The sequence below is a fragment of the Silene latifolia genome, chromosome 2 (genome assembly GCF_048544455.1).
Source record: "Silene latifolia isolate original U9 population chromosome 2, ASM4854445v1, whole genome shotgun sequence".
NCBI classification, from domain to species: Eukaryota; Viridiplantae; Streptophyta; class Magnoliopsida; order Caryophyllales; family Caryophyllaceae; genus Silene; species Silene latifolia.
In genome coordinates, this window is record NC_133527.1 from 101,034,037 (window position 1) to 101,048,541 (window position 14,505).

Genomic DNA, 14,505 nt, shown 5'->3' on the forward strand with positions numbered 1-14,505 from the left:
CTGCAAGAGACCTAGATATGCGGATACACACCACCGCACCCAAGACCCACAATTTTTCTAAAACAAAGTGAGTACCCTAAGGAGTCCACCAAAGGGTTGGCTAGTACTTAAGCTGACCACTTACTATCAAAATAAGTAACGAGGTCATGCCCCAACTTGGATATAAATCCACTAGTCAGGAACACAAAGGCTATTAAGCAGTGAACATATACTCGTCAGAGACTATAAAGACCTATCTATGACAAACACAACAACCTGCAAGAGATATTCAATACCCATTTCAATTCTAGCAAATTTTAACAATATTAAAGGCTTTAGGGGAAACTAGGGCCATTTTTACAATATAAGAAGCTACTCAAATCAACTAACTACACATGTGAAACATAAATATAATAAATGGCCTAAAACAAGAAAAAGGCCGATTATCCAATTCATATAAAACTTCATCCAACCGAATTTTTACCCGCAACCCCAGCCCTGCGACAGGTATGGGTTAAATTGTGGCTGACCAATCACTCAATTAACTGACATCGAATCAGTCAAAGGGACTAAGGCTCAGTTTTCGGCACAATCATCAAAACATTACAATTATAGCTATATAATTCATTTTGAGCCTATTAATTACAATTTCATTTTGTAAACTATCCTAACTTGTGATAACTATCAATATAACATAATTTTTTTTTTTTACCATTAACATAATTTCTAACTACTATTATGATTTATTTCCTAAGTTTAACCATATGTTACTTAGTCTAATTATATCATTAATGAACCTAAAATGACGAACAAAGCATGGAAAACCGCGAAACAAGTAACGGGCCGACCCGGGCCAGCCGTGGGCCAGCCGTGGGCCTGTCGGGCCTGCTGCCGCCACCCCCACACCTATTTTTTTTCCATTTTTGTTCATTATAACATCGTCTGAACACTAATTAATCGTTCTCAAAACAACTATGTTAACTTAAACTAACACAAGACATAAATTAAGCATGCATGCATCAAATTTTAACATGTGAAAATTACTACTCAAACAAAAATCACCAAACATACAAAAACAACAAAGATTGTGACGATTATTCGTCGAGTAACTCGAAATATGTTACCTTAAGCTAGAAAATGAGCAATTAGCACCTTAAAACCCAAACCCTAACAAGCACTAGCCGCTATCCTCGACAATATACGAGTCCCCAAACTCGTCTTCCAATTCTTCACCTAATTAAACAATAAAAACACAAAAATTAAGTATATAAAACCGAAATTACCCAAAATTCGTCTTAAAACAACTTCAAGAAAACTGAAATTAAAACATACTAGGTTGTAGATCTCGACGAGGGGATTCCGGAAATGTAAATTTCGTGAAAATCCGATAAGAAACGAGAAAGATGTGATGATTTTTAGCTTGAAATGTATAAAAATGGTGTTTTGTAATCTTTTGGAAGGTTTTAGAAGATGAACACAAGAAAATTCAGAAAAAGAAAGGAAAGGGGGAGGGGAGCCGCGGGATAGGAGAGGAAGAAAGGAAGGAGCGGGTTTGAGTCGGGATTTTTTTACGAGTCGGTTTTGGCTCGTTTCGATAATAATTAAAACCGTAGGTCAAATGCAAATTCCGACAAGACCAAAGTTATTAAACACTAGATTACAAGAAAATTGAATACTCATACGACCCATTTCCAAATTCGTTTACCCAATGTTCAAAAGAATTGTCATTTCCCCCCGATAAGCCCTTATTTCGAAATAAAAGATTTTTACACGGTTTAAACTATTTTTAAACATTTCGAAACTATCAAAATAAATACTTTTCTTCAAAATATAATAAAATTATATTTCTTTGAATTATTTTTACTTTAAATACTTAAATATCAAATTTTATTTGATTAACAAATTATTTCCGAAATATACTAACGGTCCGAAATTACGGGGCGTTACAGTAATGGTTTAGTGAGAGGATCTGCTATGTTATCATCTGTACCAATTATTTCTATCACTACTTCCTTTTGCTCCACGTAATCTCGGATTAGATGAGCTTTCCGTTGTACATGTCTAGACTTGTTGCTAGACTTAGGCTCCTTAGCTTGGAAGATGGCACCTCTATTGTCGCAATAGATGGTGATCGGGTCATTCAAACTAGGCACTACAGATAGTCCTTGTAAGAACTGACGCATCCATATCTCTTCCTTTGCGACTTCGACGCGCCATAGTACTCGGACTCGATCGTAGAATCTCTTTGTAACACTTTGTTTGGAACTCTTCCACTGATCGCAGCGCCATTAAGCGTAAAAACGAATCCGTGACCGAGATTTCGAGTCATCTCGATCCATTTGGAAGCTAGCATCTGCGTAACCGGTTGCGCATAGCTTTTGATCGCCTCCATAAGTCAATGCCCAATCTTTAGTCCTCCGTAGGTACTTAAGAATGTTCTTGATGACCATCCAATGTGATTCACCGGATGTTTGTTGGAATCGACTTGTCATACTCAATGCATATGCCACGTCCGGACGTGTGCATATCATGGCATACATGATTGATCCTATAGCCGAGGCATAAGGAATCCGTGTCATGCGCTCTTTCTCTTCCGGTGTCTCGGTGCCCGAGACTTGCTCAAATGCACCCCCGGAGCCATAGGAAGAAACCCCTTTTTGGAGTTAGTCATCTTTGAATCTCTCTAGAATCTTGTCTATATAAGACTCCTGACCGAGAGATAACATCCGACGTGATCTATCTCGATAGATACGGATGCCCAAAATTCTTTGTGCCTCACCCAGATCTTTCATCCGGAAATGGTTCTTCAACCATACTTTTACCGAAGTTAAGAGAGGTATGTCATTCCCAATCATGAGTATGTCATCGACATACAATATTAGGAAGACAATCTTGCTCCCACTCGACTTGATATATAGACATGGTTCCTCGACCGATCGAGTAAATCCATTTTCTTTTATCACTTGGTCGAAGCGATGATTCCAACTCCGAGATGCTTGCTTAAGTCCATAAATGGAACGCTTAAGCTTGCACACTTTCTTAGGATGTTGTGGATCGATGAAACCTTCGGGTTGTACCATGTACAACTCTTCCTCCAAATAACCGTTTAAGAAGGCGGTTTTCACATCCATCTGCCAAATTTCATAGTCATGAAAAGCGGCAATCGCTAAGATAATCCGAATGGAACGCAAAGATGACTACGGGTGCAAAAATTTCATCGTAGTGCAAACCTGGCACTTGGGTGAAACCTTTAGCAACTAGTCGTGCTTTATAGATATCTTGTTGACCTTCCACGAAATGCTTTATCTTGTAAAGCCATTTGCATTGAAGGGGACGAACCTTAGCCGGTAAGTCAACAAGATCCCATACGTTGTTCTCATACATGGAGTCCATCTCGGATTGCATGGCCTCAAGCCATAGCTTTGAGTCGAATCGGTCATGGCACCTTTATAGGTTGCGGGTTCACTACTCGTTAAGAGTAGAATGTCATCTATGTCATGTTCCTCGACCATACCAATGTATCTGTCCGGAGGAATAGAGACTCTTCCCGACCTCCTAGGTTCCTCAGGAATATTCACCGCAGCCGGGATTGAAGGAATTGGTTCCTCCAATGGTTGCTCGGCATTTGGTTCTGGAACCTCCGATAGCTCGAAGGTTCTATCACTCTTTGCATTCTCGAGAAATTCCTTCTCTAAGAATGTCGCACTAGCCGCAACAAATACACGTTGTTCGGTTGGCGAATAGAAGTAATGACCAAGTGTTCCTTTAGGATAACCTATAAAGTATGTCTTGACCGATCGCGGGCCAAGCTTATCCTCGTGTCTCCACTTGACATAAGTCTCGCAGCCCAAAACCCGTATAAAGGACAAGTTAGGGACCGTTCCCTTCCATTGTTCATATGGAGTCTTGTCAACAGCTTTAGACGGACTTCGGTTAAGTATAAGAGCAGCTGACAGAAGAGCATAACCCCACAATGAGTCAGGCAACACGGTGTGACTCATCATGGATCGAACCATATCAAGTAGTGTTCGATTTCTCCGTTCGAACACACCATTCAACCGAGGTGTTCCGGTGGAGTTAATCGTAAGGCAATCCCACGCCTTTTAGGTGTTGATCAAACTCGTGAGAAAGATACTCGCCACCACGGTCGATTGCGGTGTTTTAATCTTTCTACCCAAGAGGTTACGTACCCGATTCTCGGTATTCCTTAAATTTCTCAAAGGATTCACTTTTGTGCTTCATTAAGTAGACATAGCCATATCTACTTAAATCGTCCGTGAAAGTGATGAAATACCTATAGCCTTCTCGTGCGGTGATTGACATAGGTCCACACACATCCGTATGTATGAGCCCTAATAGGTCAGCAGCGCGCATTCCAACACCTTTGAAGGAAATTCGAGTCATCTTACCAATGAGACATGATTCACACGTGCCAAATGATTGAAAATCAAAGGTCGAGATAGCTCCATTCTTTATGAGCTGTTTTACGCGTTTCTCATTAATGTGTCCCATACGGCAGTGCCATAGATACGTTTGATCTTTGTCACCAACCTTTAACTTCTTATTCATTACGTGCAATATTTCGGTGGTCTGATCTAAAACATAAATTCCGTTCATGGAGACTGCCTTGCCATAAATCATATCGTGTAATGAGAAAATGCAAGTATTATTCTCTATTACAAATGAAAAACCAAGTTTGTCAAGTGCAAAAACTGAAATAATGTTTTTAGAAAGACTGGGTACATAATAGCGCGATTATATAAAAATAACTCAAATCCGCTAGGAAGCTGGATCACGTATGTTCCCCTCGAGACGGTAGCCACTCGTGCTCCATTCCCGACACACAGTCCACCTCACCCTTTACGAGGGGTTCGATGTTTGAGCCCCCGCACATGATTACACAGATGAGAACCACAACAAGTATCTAGTACCCAAGTTCCGTAACTTGCGTGGTTAATCTCAATCATATGAATAAAAGTAGAAGAGGAAGAAGACATACCAACAGGTTTAACGCGGCTGCTTTTTATGTCCTCGTGGTAGACAGGACATGTACGCCTCCAATGCCCGATCTTGTGGCGGTGATGGCATTCCATGTTTTCGGTCTTGCTCTTTGTCGCGCCTGATGAGTTGCTTGCCTCACCAGGCCCACTCTTACCTGATCCCGACTTCTTAAACTTCGGTTTACCTACCGCTAGGTCTGCCTGAGCTTTGCCCTTACCCTTGCCCTTGTTTGACACAACGAGAACATCCTGTTTCAAGCTCCCACTAAACTTCATATCCTTCTCGGTCTGTACGAGAAGGGAGTGTAGTTCATGAGGACTTTTCTTCAAATCATTCATATAGTAATTCGCTCTAAAGAGCGCAAAACCATCGTGGAGTGAATGAAGCATGCGGTCAATCACAATGTTCTTGCTGATTTTACAATCAAGCGCCTCCAGTCTCTCGACATTCTCAATCATGCTGAGAATGTGTGGGCTAACCGGTTGGCCCTTCTGGAGTCTCGCATCAAAGAAGCGAGTGGTATGCTCATAGGTCACGATTCTCGGTGCTTTCGAGAATTCCTTAGTGAGTGTGGTGAAAATCTTGTTTGCACCTTGGGCTATGAAGCGTTTCTGCAAATTGGATTCCATTGCAAAAATGAGTACGTTTTTAATCGCACCCGCTTCCATGACGAAATCGTTATACTTCGCGATCTCGTTAGCTCCTGCCGTGGGACCTGGGTTTGACGGGATGGGCTCTCGTCGAATTTGAGCTTCCCGTCACCGCGGCGGCAAGATTCCGTAATGCCGCCTCCCGGTCCGCGAAGTTTGATCCATCATTCTTGATCGAGTTGACTGATTCATCTGATTCATGAAGATCCGAAGCCCGGACTCACGGTCCAATGTGGCACTTGGCATTGGGTCGTCACGACGGCCACCATTTTGTTATTAGCAGTTTAAGTGATCGTGATCTACACTGAAAAAGAAAGGAAAAACAAAACGAAATAAGCAACTCATCGAGGTGATTTAAGTCTATTAAAATTCATTTTAATCATGTAGACTCATTGCACTTGCATAATTGATCTCCCTCAAGAATAATACAAGTGATCCCAAGACTCAATTTCCGTAAATTGATAAGCCAACTGTTTAGCTAGTTCTATCGTTAGAACTCTTGGTCGATAGATTTCCGTAAATCCTATCTATAGTCCACCATAATCACAGGATCGTACGAGTGACCATAGTGTTGAGATAAAATAGGTCAATCAGTTCCAACTTACCCGACGTAGAAGGGGTCATATTATGCCTACCGACGAAGAAGGGATTCATTGGAGTTTGACCTATAAAGACTGTTCTCAATTTTTGTTTATACGAGGAAGATCCCATCAACTTAGTTTTAATTCATTTTAAGTGAACGAAAAACTAGCATTACGTGAATGAATTAACTTAGGTGATGGCTTAAAAAAAAAACATGTGATATCTGTATATCAAAGAAAACTAACGCGTGACCTCTATATGAGTCAGTTTTCATGCAATTATTAGGTGGTTTGGTTTTAGGCGGAATATGATGCAATCTATCGTTACGATAAAATAAATAAAAGATTGCAAAACGTAAATAAAAATTCCTAGTGTGGCCTATCCTAGTAAAAAGAACATAATACAACTTTGGAATCCACCGTTGGACCCGAGAAGCTTGTCTTGATGTTCCATCTTTTTCCATGCAGCGGGAGTGAGCATCCGGTCTCCATCTTTGGTCTTCTCAAAATTACAATTAAAATTTACAAAATATAAACCTATTTACATTCTAAATAAAAACTGTAATTACAAGGGAAAAATCAAAATGGAGATACGAGATCTCAAAATACAACCAAGACCGTGTTCCATCATTACGGTAACACGTTCTACTAAGGCCACACTAAGTTACAACTGTTTGTAAAAATTAGATACGTAATAAAACATTCAAGGCATTCAAAATAACGATAAATAAAATGCATCAACTAAAATGAAATTTATTCGTGACTTAATTCCGTAATTATGTTAAATTTATCCAAACCACCTTTTTACGATTAAAATTATGTGACAAAACCGCTTCTATCATCTTAATTTTAATCCATTACAATCCGTTATTTTAAATTCGCTTTAAAATAACTATTTGGTACGTGAGTGAACCGTTTCACTATCAAGCGAGTGTACTATATCCGTATAAAGTACAAATTATGGCCAAAAGAAAATTTAAAACAAAAGGAATAAAATTTCAACGCTGCCAAAGATGAAATGTCCTCGATCGAGGAAGAAAAGGGCTCGATCGACTGAGGCTGCCATTCGATCGAGAGGACTGCCAAACAGGAAGTGCTCGATCGACTAAACTACGGGTCGATCGAGGACTTATATTAGCAAACCTGTTCGATCGAGCACGAGGACTTCTCGATCGAATGATGGGGTTTTAAAAAGCAGTCGATCGAGTATAACATGTACTCGATCGAGCAAAAACAAGTCGAAAAAGCTCTCGATCGATTAGAAATCCACTCGATCGAGACCAAAACAGATTCAAAAATTAAAAACCCTCGTGAAAACATTTGTCAAAACAAAACCAATGGTGATTTTGATCTAATACGTATAAAATCAAAACAACAATTTGACAAAACCTTAACATATTGCTATAATTTCTGTATAAAATAACAATATGCATAAAACAGATCGAAAACAAACACGAAACAGCCGTGAAACACATGAGGCCGCACGGTTTTCGAGATAATAAAATCGTTTCAAAACGTTTTTATGAAAATCACAATGAAAAAATATACGTGGCCTCGCTCTGATACCACTTGTGGGGAAATATCCGTAAAATTCCCTTAAAATTTAGGACTATAACGTATCTTTAACATGTGATTATCGTCATAAAACATAAATACAAGAGAAACGATAAGGAATAAAGAATCAACCTCGGGTCCTTGAGAATTCGGCCTAAGATCAGAAATCAACAGAGATTTCCTCCTAATCGTTGCACCCAAGACCTTCTGTGACTATGCCCTTGTGCTAGAATGTATTCTCTAATTGCGTTGCAATATTGAGAGAATTGTTGTGAGTTTTGCTAGATGTGAGATCTAGGTTTTTCAGAGAAAAATTCTCCTCAAAACCCTAATTTTCTTTCAAATGAATGATTAGGTTACAAAAGAGAGAGAGCCTCTCTTTTGTTTGCTCGGCCAACCGTAAGCCCTCATGGGGAAGTGGGCTTCCACTTCCTCTTAATTTTAACTCGTGGTCCTAAAACGAAAATGCTGAATGTATATGACGCGATTTTATTATAAATCGTCATCGGTTATCGGTTATTAAAACATCAACTAATAACACGGATTAGTTGAAATATTAATACATGTCCGAGAAAGACAATATTGTATAATTAATTCAATATACATCAATTAAATATAATCGTTTATATTTAATTTACGAATTAACCGCTTAATTCGTCTCAGCCATTATTATTTAATCCGTATTAAATAATTATCTCAACATCGCGTTTGACTAATTGTTAGTCAATGACTCCGACTAACTGCTTAGTCAACTTTGGCATCAACATGACTGTATTTTCATACCGTCACATCTCTCAAACGTATCCTATAGGTATGACTTTTAGGGACCAGTTGATCACCGCCATCTGTATGACAATAACGTCAAACTTATCTAGCAAGCCAACCGTTATTGATAAACGTGGACCAACTGATGATAATACAAAAGTATACCCTTTGATCCTTTTAGAGATTTTTATGTCCTTGCACTAACTGTAGAGGACACCAACCCAACAGGGTTATAGTTGATCGATTGACTAAGTTAGCTCACTTCATTCCTATGAAAGATACTTGGAGTAAACTGAGTTGGCTAAGGCCTATGTCAAGTATGTGATGAAGCTTCATGGTGTGCCTAAAGACATTATCTCCGATGGAGATTCAAGGTTTATATCTAAGTTCTGGTAGGATTTGCAATATTTGATGGGGACTCAGTTAAAGATGAGTACATCATTTCATCCAGCTACTAATGGTTAGACTGAGAGGACAATTCAAACACTGGAAGATATGCTGAGAGCTTGCGTGATAGAGTTTGCTGGATCATGGGAGGAGAGGTTGGATTTGATAGAGTTTTCATATAATAATAGTTACCATTCTAGTATTAACATGGCACCTTTTGAGGCTTTGTATGAGAGGAAGTGCAGGAGTCCAGTTTATTGGGATGATAGAGCGGATGCGGTTGTGTTAGGACTTGAGATGATACAAGAAATGGTGGAGCAAGTGCATATTATTCGACAGAAGATGCGTGTGGCGCAGGATAGGCAGAAGAGCTATGCAGATTTGAAGAGAAGTGGGATAGTATTTGCTGTGGGAGATAAAGTATTGCTGAAAGTGTCTCGTATGAAGGGAGTGATAATATTTGGGAAGAGAGGGAAGCTAAGTTAGAAGTTTATTGGACCATATGAGATCTTGGACAGAGTTGGAGAGGTAGCTTACCGTTTAGCACTACCTCCAACTTTGGATAAGGTTTATAATATGTTTCATGTTTTACAGTTGAGGAAATATGTGACTGATCCTACTCATGTCTTGGAACCTAAGCATGTGGAGATTGATGAGCAGTTGTCTTATGTTGAGGTACCTAAGGAGATCTTGGATAGAAAAGTGAGGAAGACTCGTAATGGTGAAACAGCTTTGGTGAAAGTTCTATGGTCTAATCATAAGGTAGATGAAGATACATGGGTAATTGAAGCTATAATGAGGGACAAGTATCCTAGTCTTTTTGTTTAAGTAAGTTGGTGACGGAGACGTAACCTTTTTTTTAGGGGGATAGAATGTAACACCTCGTATTTTGTGACATTTTGATGTTAGTTTGATAATAAAAGTATCTTTAAATGAATTTGAATTGGTTAATTTAAGCCTGTTGTTTCGGCCCGTTGGGTGATTTTGGTGAAATTTAGGGACAAAGTTCTTTTCAAGGAGGGGAGACTGTAATACCTCGTATTTAAGGCATGGTTAATGGTTAGTCAGACGGTGGAAATATTAAAATGTGCTTTCAAAATGTATTTTAATAAATTATATTAATTAGATAATTATATTGTGAGACGAAAAATAAAATAATTAAATAATAGTGAGTCGGGATTTACGAATTGGGCGTGAGACTTAGCCGTGTATGGCTAATATTAATTGGTTAATACAACAATATAAATAACACAATAATACTACAATAATAAGATAGTAATAATAGTATAACATATTATAATATAAGTTAGGAAACATCAAGGAAACTTTCTTCCACCTACACATACTAGTATAAAAGGAGGGGCTTATCATACCATAAGACTTTATTCACATAAACCTCACAAAATTACATAAAAAAGGAAAAGGGAGCATTCAACTAATTAATCATCTCAAGGTAAGATTTCTTAAAACCGTCTCATAATATAACTCATCTCGTAGTTATTTCGCATAACTCGTAAATTGAACCACCGTATGGCCTAGCTATGCCGTGACCCTAACCGTGGACCACCAGGGGTTGACCGGACCTACTTTGACCCAACTGTTGACCGGTTTATTAGGGTGGTTGTTTGGTTGTTGCTCGGTTGTACCGTGGGTTTTTACACGGGTTTTAAACCCCTTGCCTCGCCTTGTTTAGGACTGGACTTGGGTTGACGAGGTTGTGGGTGGTTGGTCAACTGTGGTGATGACGATAGGGTGGTTAAAGGGGTGGCTTGTGTGGTTGTTGCCGGATTTTGAAAAAATGGGTGGTTGTTGAGGGTTTTGTCTTAAAATCGTGTAATGGAGGCCTAGGACCCTCGTGACCAGGTTATAGCATGACCGTAAGGGACGGTGCTGCTGGTGGGACCACAGTGGGTCAAGGGAGACCACGGTTCGAGGTGGGCATAATCCGGTCTGGACCGGAAAAATGGACCGGTCCGGACCAGGATCTAGTAGACCGGAACCAGAATTATGGTTATTTGCATTTTGTTCTTAAAATTGTATTTTTATTCAGGTCCAATCTGGTCTAACCGGTCCTATCCGGTCCAATGGACTGGAATTTGAAAAATTGGGTAATTCCGGTTCAACTGGTCTGGTCCGGTCTTGGACTGGATTTTTCCGGTCCAGTCCCGGACCGGAATTTTTGTAAACCGGTCCGGTCCTGGTCCATGAATTTTTTCGATTCCGGTTCCGATCCGCTTTTGGACCAGTGCCCAGCCCTAACCACGGTGGTGGCTGCTATGGCGTGTGGTGGTTGTGACTTGGTTGTGACGTGAAGAGGAGGGTGTTGTGTGTGGGGTTGCTAGGGCATGGTGGTGACACCATACTTGGTGGTTAGTGTTGGTAGTTGATGGGTGGCTGGATTGGTGGCTGTGAATTGTGATGGCTTACGGTGGAAGTGGTGGTTGGTGGTAATGGTACGGTGTCGGGTTTTGGTGTTTTTACACGGGTTTGGTGTGGGTTGTGCAAGGGCTTATAACACAGTTTAAAACCGTGTTTGGTTTGGTGTGTTTATGGGTTTTGAACCCGGGTTTATCACTGGTTGGTGGATCTTTTTGGGATTTTTTAAGACGAGTTCGATAAATAATAAATTACCTAATAATATAATTAATGTAATTAAAGGTAATCAAATCAATTGATTAAATTAGTTAGTAATTGCATACATTATTTGTGCTAGGTGACAGATTTGTTGAAAAATACTTTTAGTTGATTTCTTGGAATTGCGTAATTGGAATATTTGCTTGTCGGGCAGGATATTTACTCAACTGTGTCTTTGTGTGGTTTTATGATTCATATGGGCTGTTTAATTTGGTTGGTTTATAGCCCTTGGCTGAGATATTATTGTGAATTGTTTCATGGAGGTATACTATCTTTGTTGCATTCATTAGCATGTCATATGCATATTGGTTATCAGTTATTGTGATTTAGGCCCTTTCAAAATATGTATGATTACGATGAACATATATAACCTCCGACTAAAGCACTTAATACTATAAGAATTATCTACTTACAAGTTTCGTCTTAATCAATCTATAACTGTAATACTACGGTTTTCTAAGTCTGTTACTCGGTCGAGTAACGCGTCGTGTGTTTTTGGTCAGGCTACTGTCCAGGAATACTCAGCCGAGTATGGTAATACTCGACCGAGTAGGGGATACTCGGCCGAGTATGCCGAGTATACTCTATACTCGACCGAGTATCCGGTCTGATAAAGATTACTTTCCGCGGTTTGATCAGAGACAGTTAGAGTTATAAATTAAGCTTACTGTTTCACTTTTTACGTTTTATAAAGCCTAAAACATTCTACGTAACTCTAATCCTCTCTAATCTCTCCCAAGATCGTTGATTGTTCGTGAGTCCTTGTTCATTTCTCTCTTGCGTCTATTCCTTTGGTAAGTCTCTAGTGCTTTGTAATCAGTTAATGGGTTGTCTTGTAGGGTTTTGCCCTAATTATTGTTTTGGGTTAATTTGGGGGATGGTTTATAGTGATGGTATGTGATTATTCATGTGTAGGTGACGGTGTCATGAAGAATTGCTATTGATTGATTGTATGTGCTTGGATTGCGAAAAGGTAGGGTTTCCCTACTCGGTTTACTGTTTAATTGATTTAAGATTGTGTTGTAATTGTTTGTACGATTGATAATGTGATTATCTGATGTTGTTGGATTGGAGTTTGGTATTGGTGTTATGATGGTTGTTGGTGATGTTCGCGAGGCGCGTCCTCGGCTGAGTGGAGTCACTTGCAAGAGTGGCTTCACGCCCTAGTTTTGCCCTCTGTGGAACCCGCCACAGGAGGGGATGTGCTCATTAATGAATAGGGTTATCGCTCGTTGATGAGCGGGGATTTAGCGGGCAAGGCTGCGGTCCTCTACTGGTAGGGCTACACACTTTAGTGTGTAATCAGTTACATGATGTGATTGGGAGTTGGAATTGGATGATGATCGGCTGTTTATCTTATCGTACTTATCTTATTTTGATTATGCAGTAAACTGACCCCGTTGTTGTTTTGTAAAATCTATAGTGATCCATTCGGGGATGGTGAGCAGATTGTGACAGGTGATGATGATTATTAGCTTTGGGGATGAGATGGGGAATCATCACTCGAGTCTAGCTTCCGAGGTCATGAGACTTACTTTTATAGTTTCAGTTGTTCAGTTCTAGCAAACAGTATTTTGGTTTTGGATTTTGGAACATGTAAACATTAATGCCTTATACTTTTATAATTGTTGTTTTGGAATGGTAACTTTGATATACTAGCCTCGGGAAATCGAGATGGTGACGGTCCTCATGCTAGAGTGGTCCTGGTAAGGTACCTTGGTATGTGGGGGTGTCACAAAGTGGTATCAGAGCGACGATTCTGGAACCTAAAACTAATGAACCTAATGAACATAGGGAGTCTAAATAAAATAAACCCAGGGAGAGTTGTTTGGAGCTACCGCAAAGACTTGGGAGACGTCCCAAAGTCATATTGAGGCCCTTACAATCTCGAGCCGGTCACATGGGGGAGCTTTTGTGAAATTGTTGGATAAAATGAGAAAGTAATGTGTGTTGTACTTGTACCTTTAAGTGTATGTTGGATGAAGTATATTTTTGGGTTGAATGGAAGTAATTGGAGGATATGTAATGTGATGTGGGGGTATGTCTATATGATCATGATGGTGTTAATGTTTGGTTTGTTGGTAGCTAGTAGCATGTGATTAAGGTCATGCGTCTATATATATGAATGTTGTGCTTAATTTACATATGGGTATGATAAAAGTTCACCTATGTACTGGTTTTTAGAAGTATTTAGTTGTTATTGTTTGCCTTATTCATGTTCAAGTTGTTTTGTTTAGAAAAAATGATTTCTATGAAGACCGATTATGGAAGGGTTGTCTTAAAACTGTCATAAATATAGTTCTAGAAATGATATTACTGCAATTCCAATTGGAGGTGATAACTTGTCCTCTTATGATTCTAACGATAGGTCACACGCCCAAATGACCAAGTAACAAGTGAGATATGACTGTTTTACAAAAACTAGACATTGCTAAGAACTGTGCCGGTACTCGACCGAGTAGGCCCTCCTCGGCCGAGTATCTTTCATACTCGACTGAGTAATCCATATTCAGCCGAGTAATATTTCTGTGATAATCTTGTTCAGTTTCTGGAGTCGTGAACTCGACCGAGTAGTGTCATTACTCGACCGAGTGTTCTGTACTCGGCCGAGTACGTCATGCACTCGACCGAGTACCTCTTTGGGCGGTTTTTTTGAGTCAACGGCTACGTTCTTACATATATTTTGAGCCGTAGGTTATTCGCACAAGTATGTTTTGGGTCTTAAAGCGTTCTTTTACATATGTGACGGCCTTGATCTGTAAGTTACCGGATGTTACGATGTGGAGAATGCCGGCTTATGAAGGATATGTGTTGGGTAGGAAGGACATGAGTTATATGTGGTTGTGAGGGATAGTGGAAAGGAGAGGGAAGATTGATGGCCTTATCGAGGCAGGGAGCATGTCCTGCGAGATGTGGTGAGTGATATAGTCGCGTGTTGAGTAATATGAAAGTAA

General features: G+C 39.8%; 1 protein-coding gene across 1 annotated transcript; it reads left to right on the top strand.

Moving 5' to 3' along the window:
• The first annotated feature begins 9,124 nt into the window (after positions 1–9,124).
• On the top strand, positions 9,125–11,102 carry LOC141641137 (uncharacterized). The gene is made up of 3 exons (XM_074449811.1): positions 9,125–9,337; positions 9,512–9,697; positions 10,968–11,102. The coding sequence occupies exons 1-3, from the start codon at positions 9,125–9,127 to the stop codon at positions 11,100–11,102; spliced, it is 534 nt and encodes a 177-aa protein (XP_074305912.1).
• The last annotated feature ends 3,403 nt before the right edge of the window (positions 11,103–14,505 follow it).

Bases quoted from the DNA above. Each gene is read 5' to 3' on its own strand.
- LOC141641137 (XM_074449811.1), top strand. From the start codon at position 9,125: ATGGCACCTTTTGAGGCTTTGTATGAGAGGAAGTGCAGGAGTCCAGTT. The intron at 9,338-9,511 runs GTATTGCTGAAA...CATGTTTTACAG, and splicing joins TATTTGCTGTGGGAGATAAA to TTGAGGAAATATGTGACTGA. The intron at 9,698-10,967 runs GTAATTGAAGCT...ATTTTTATTCAG, and splicing joins AGGTAGATGAAGATACATGG to GTCCAATCTGGTCTAACCGG.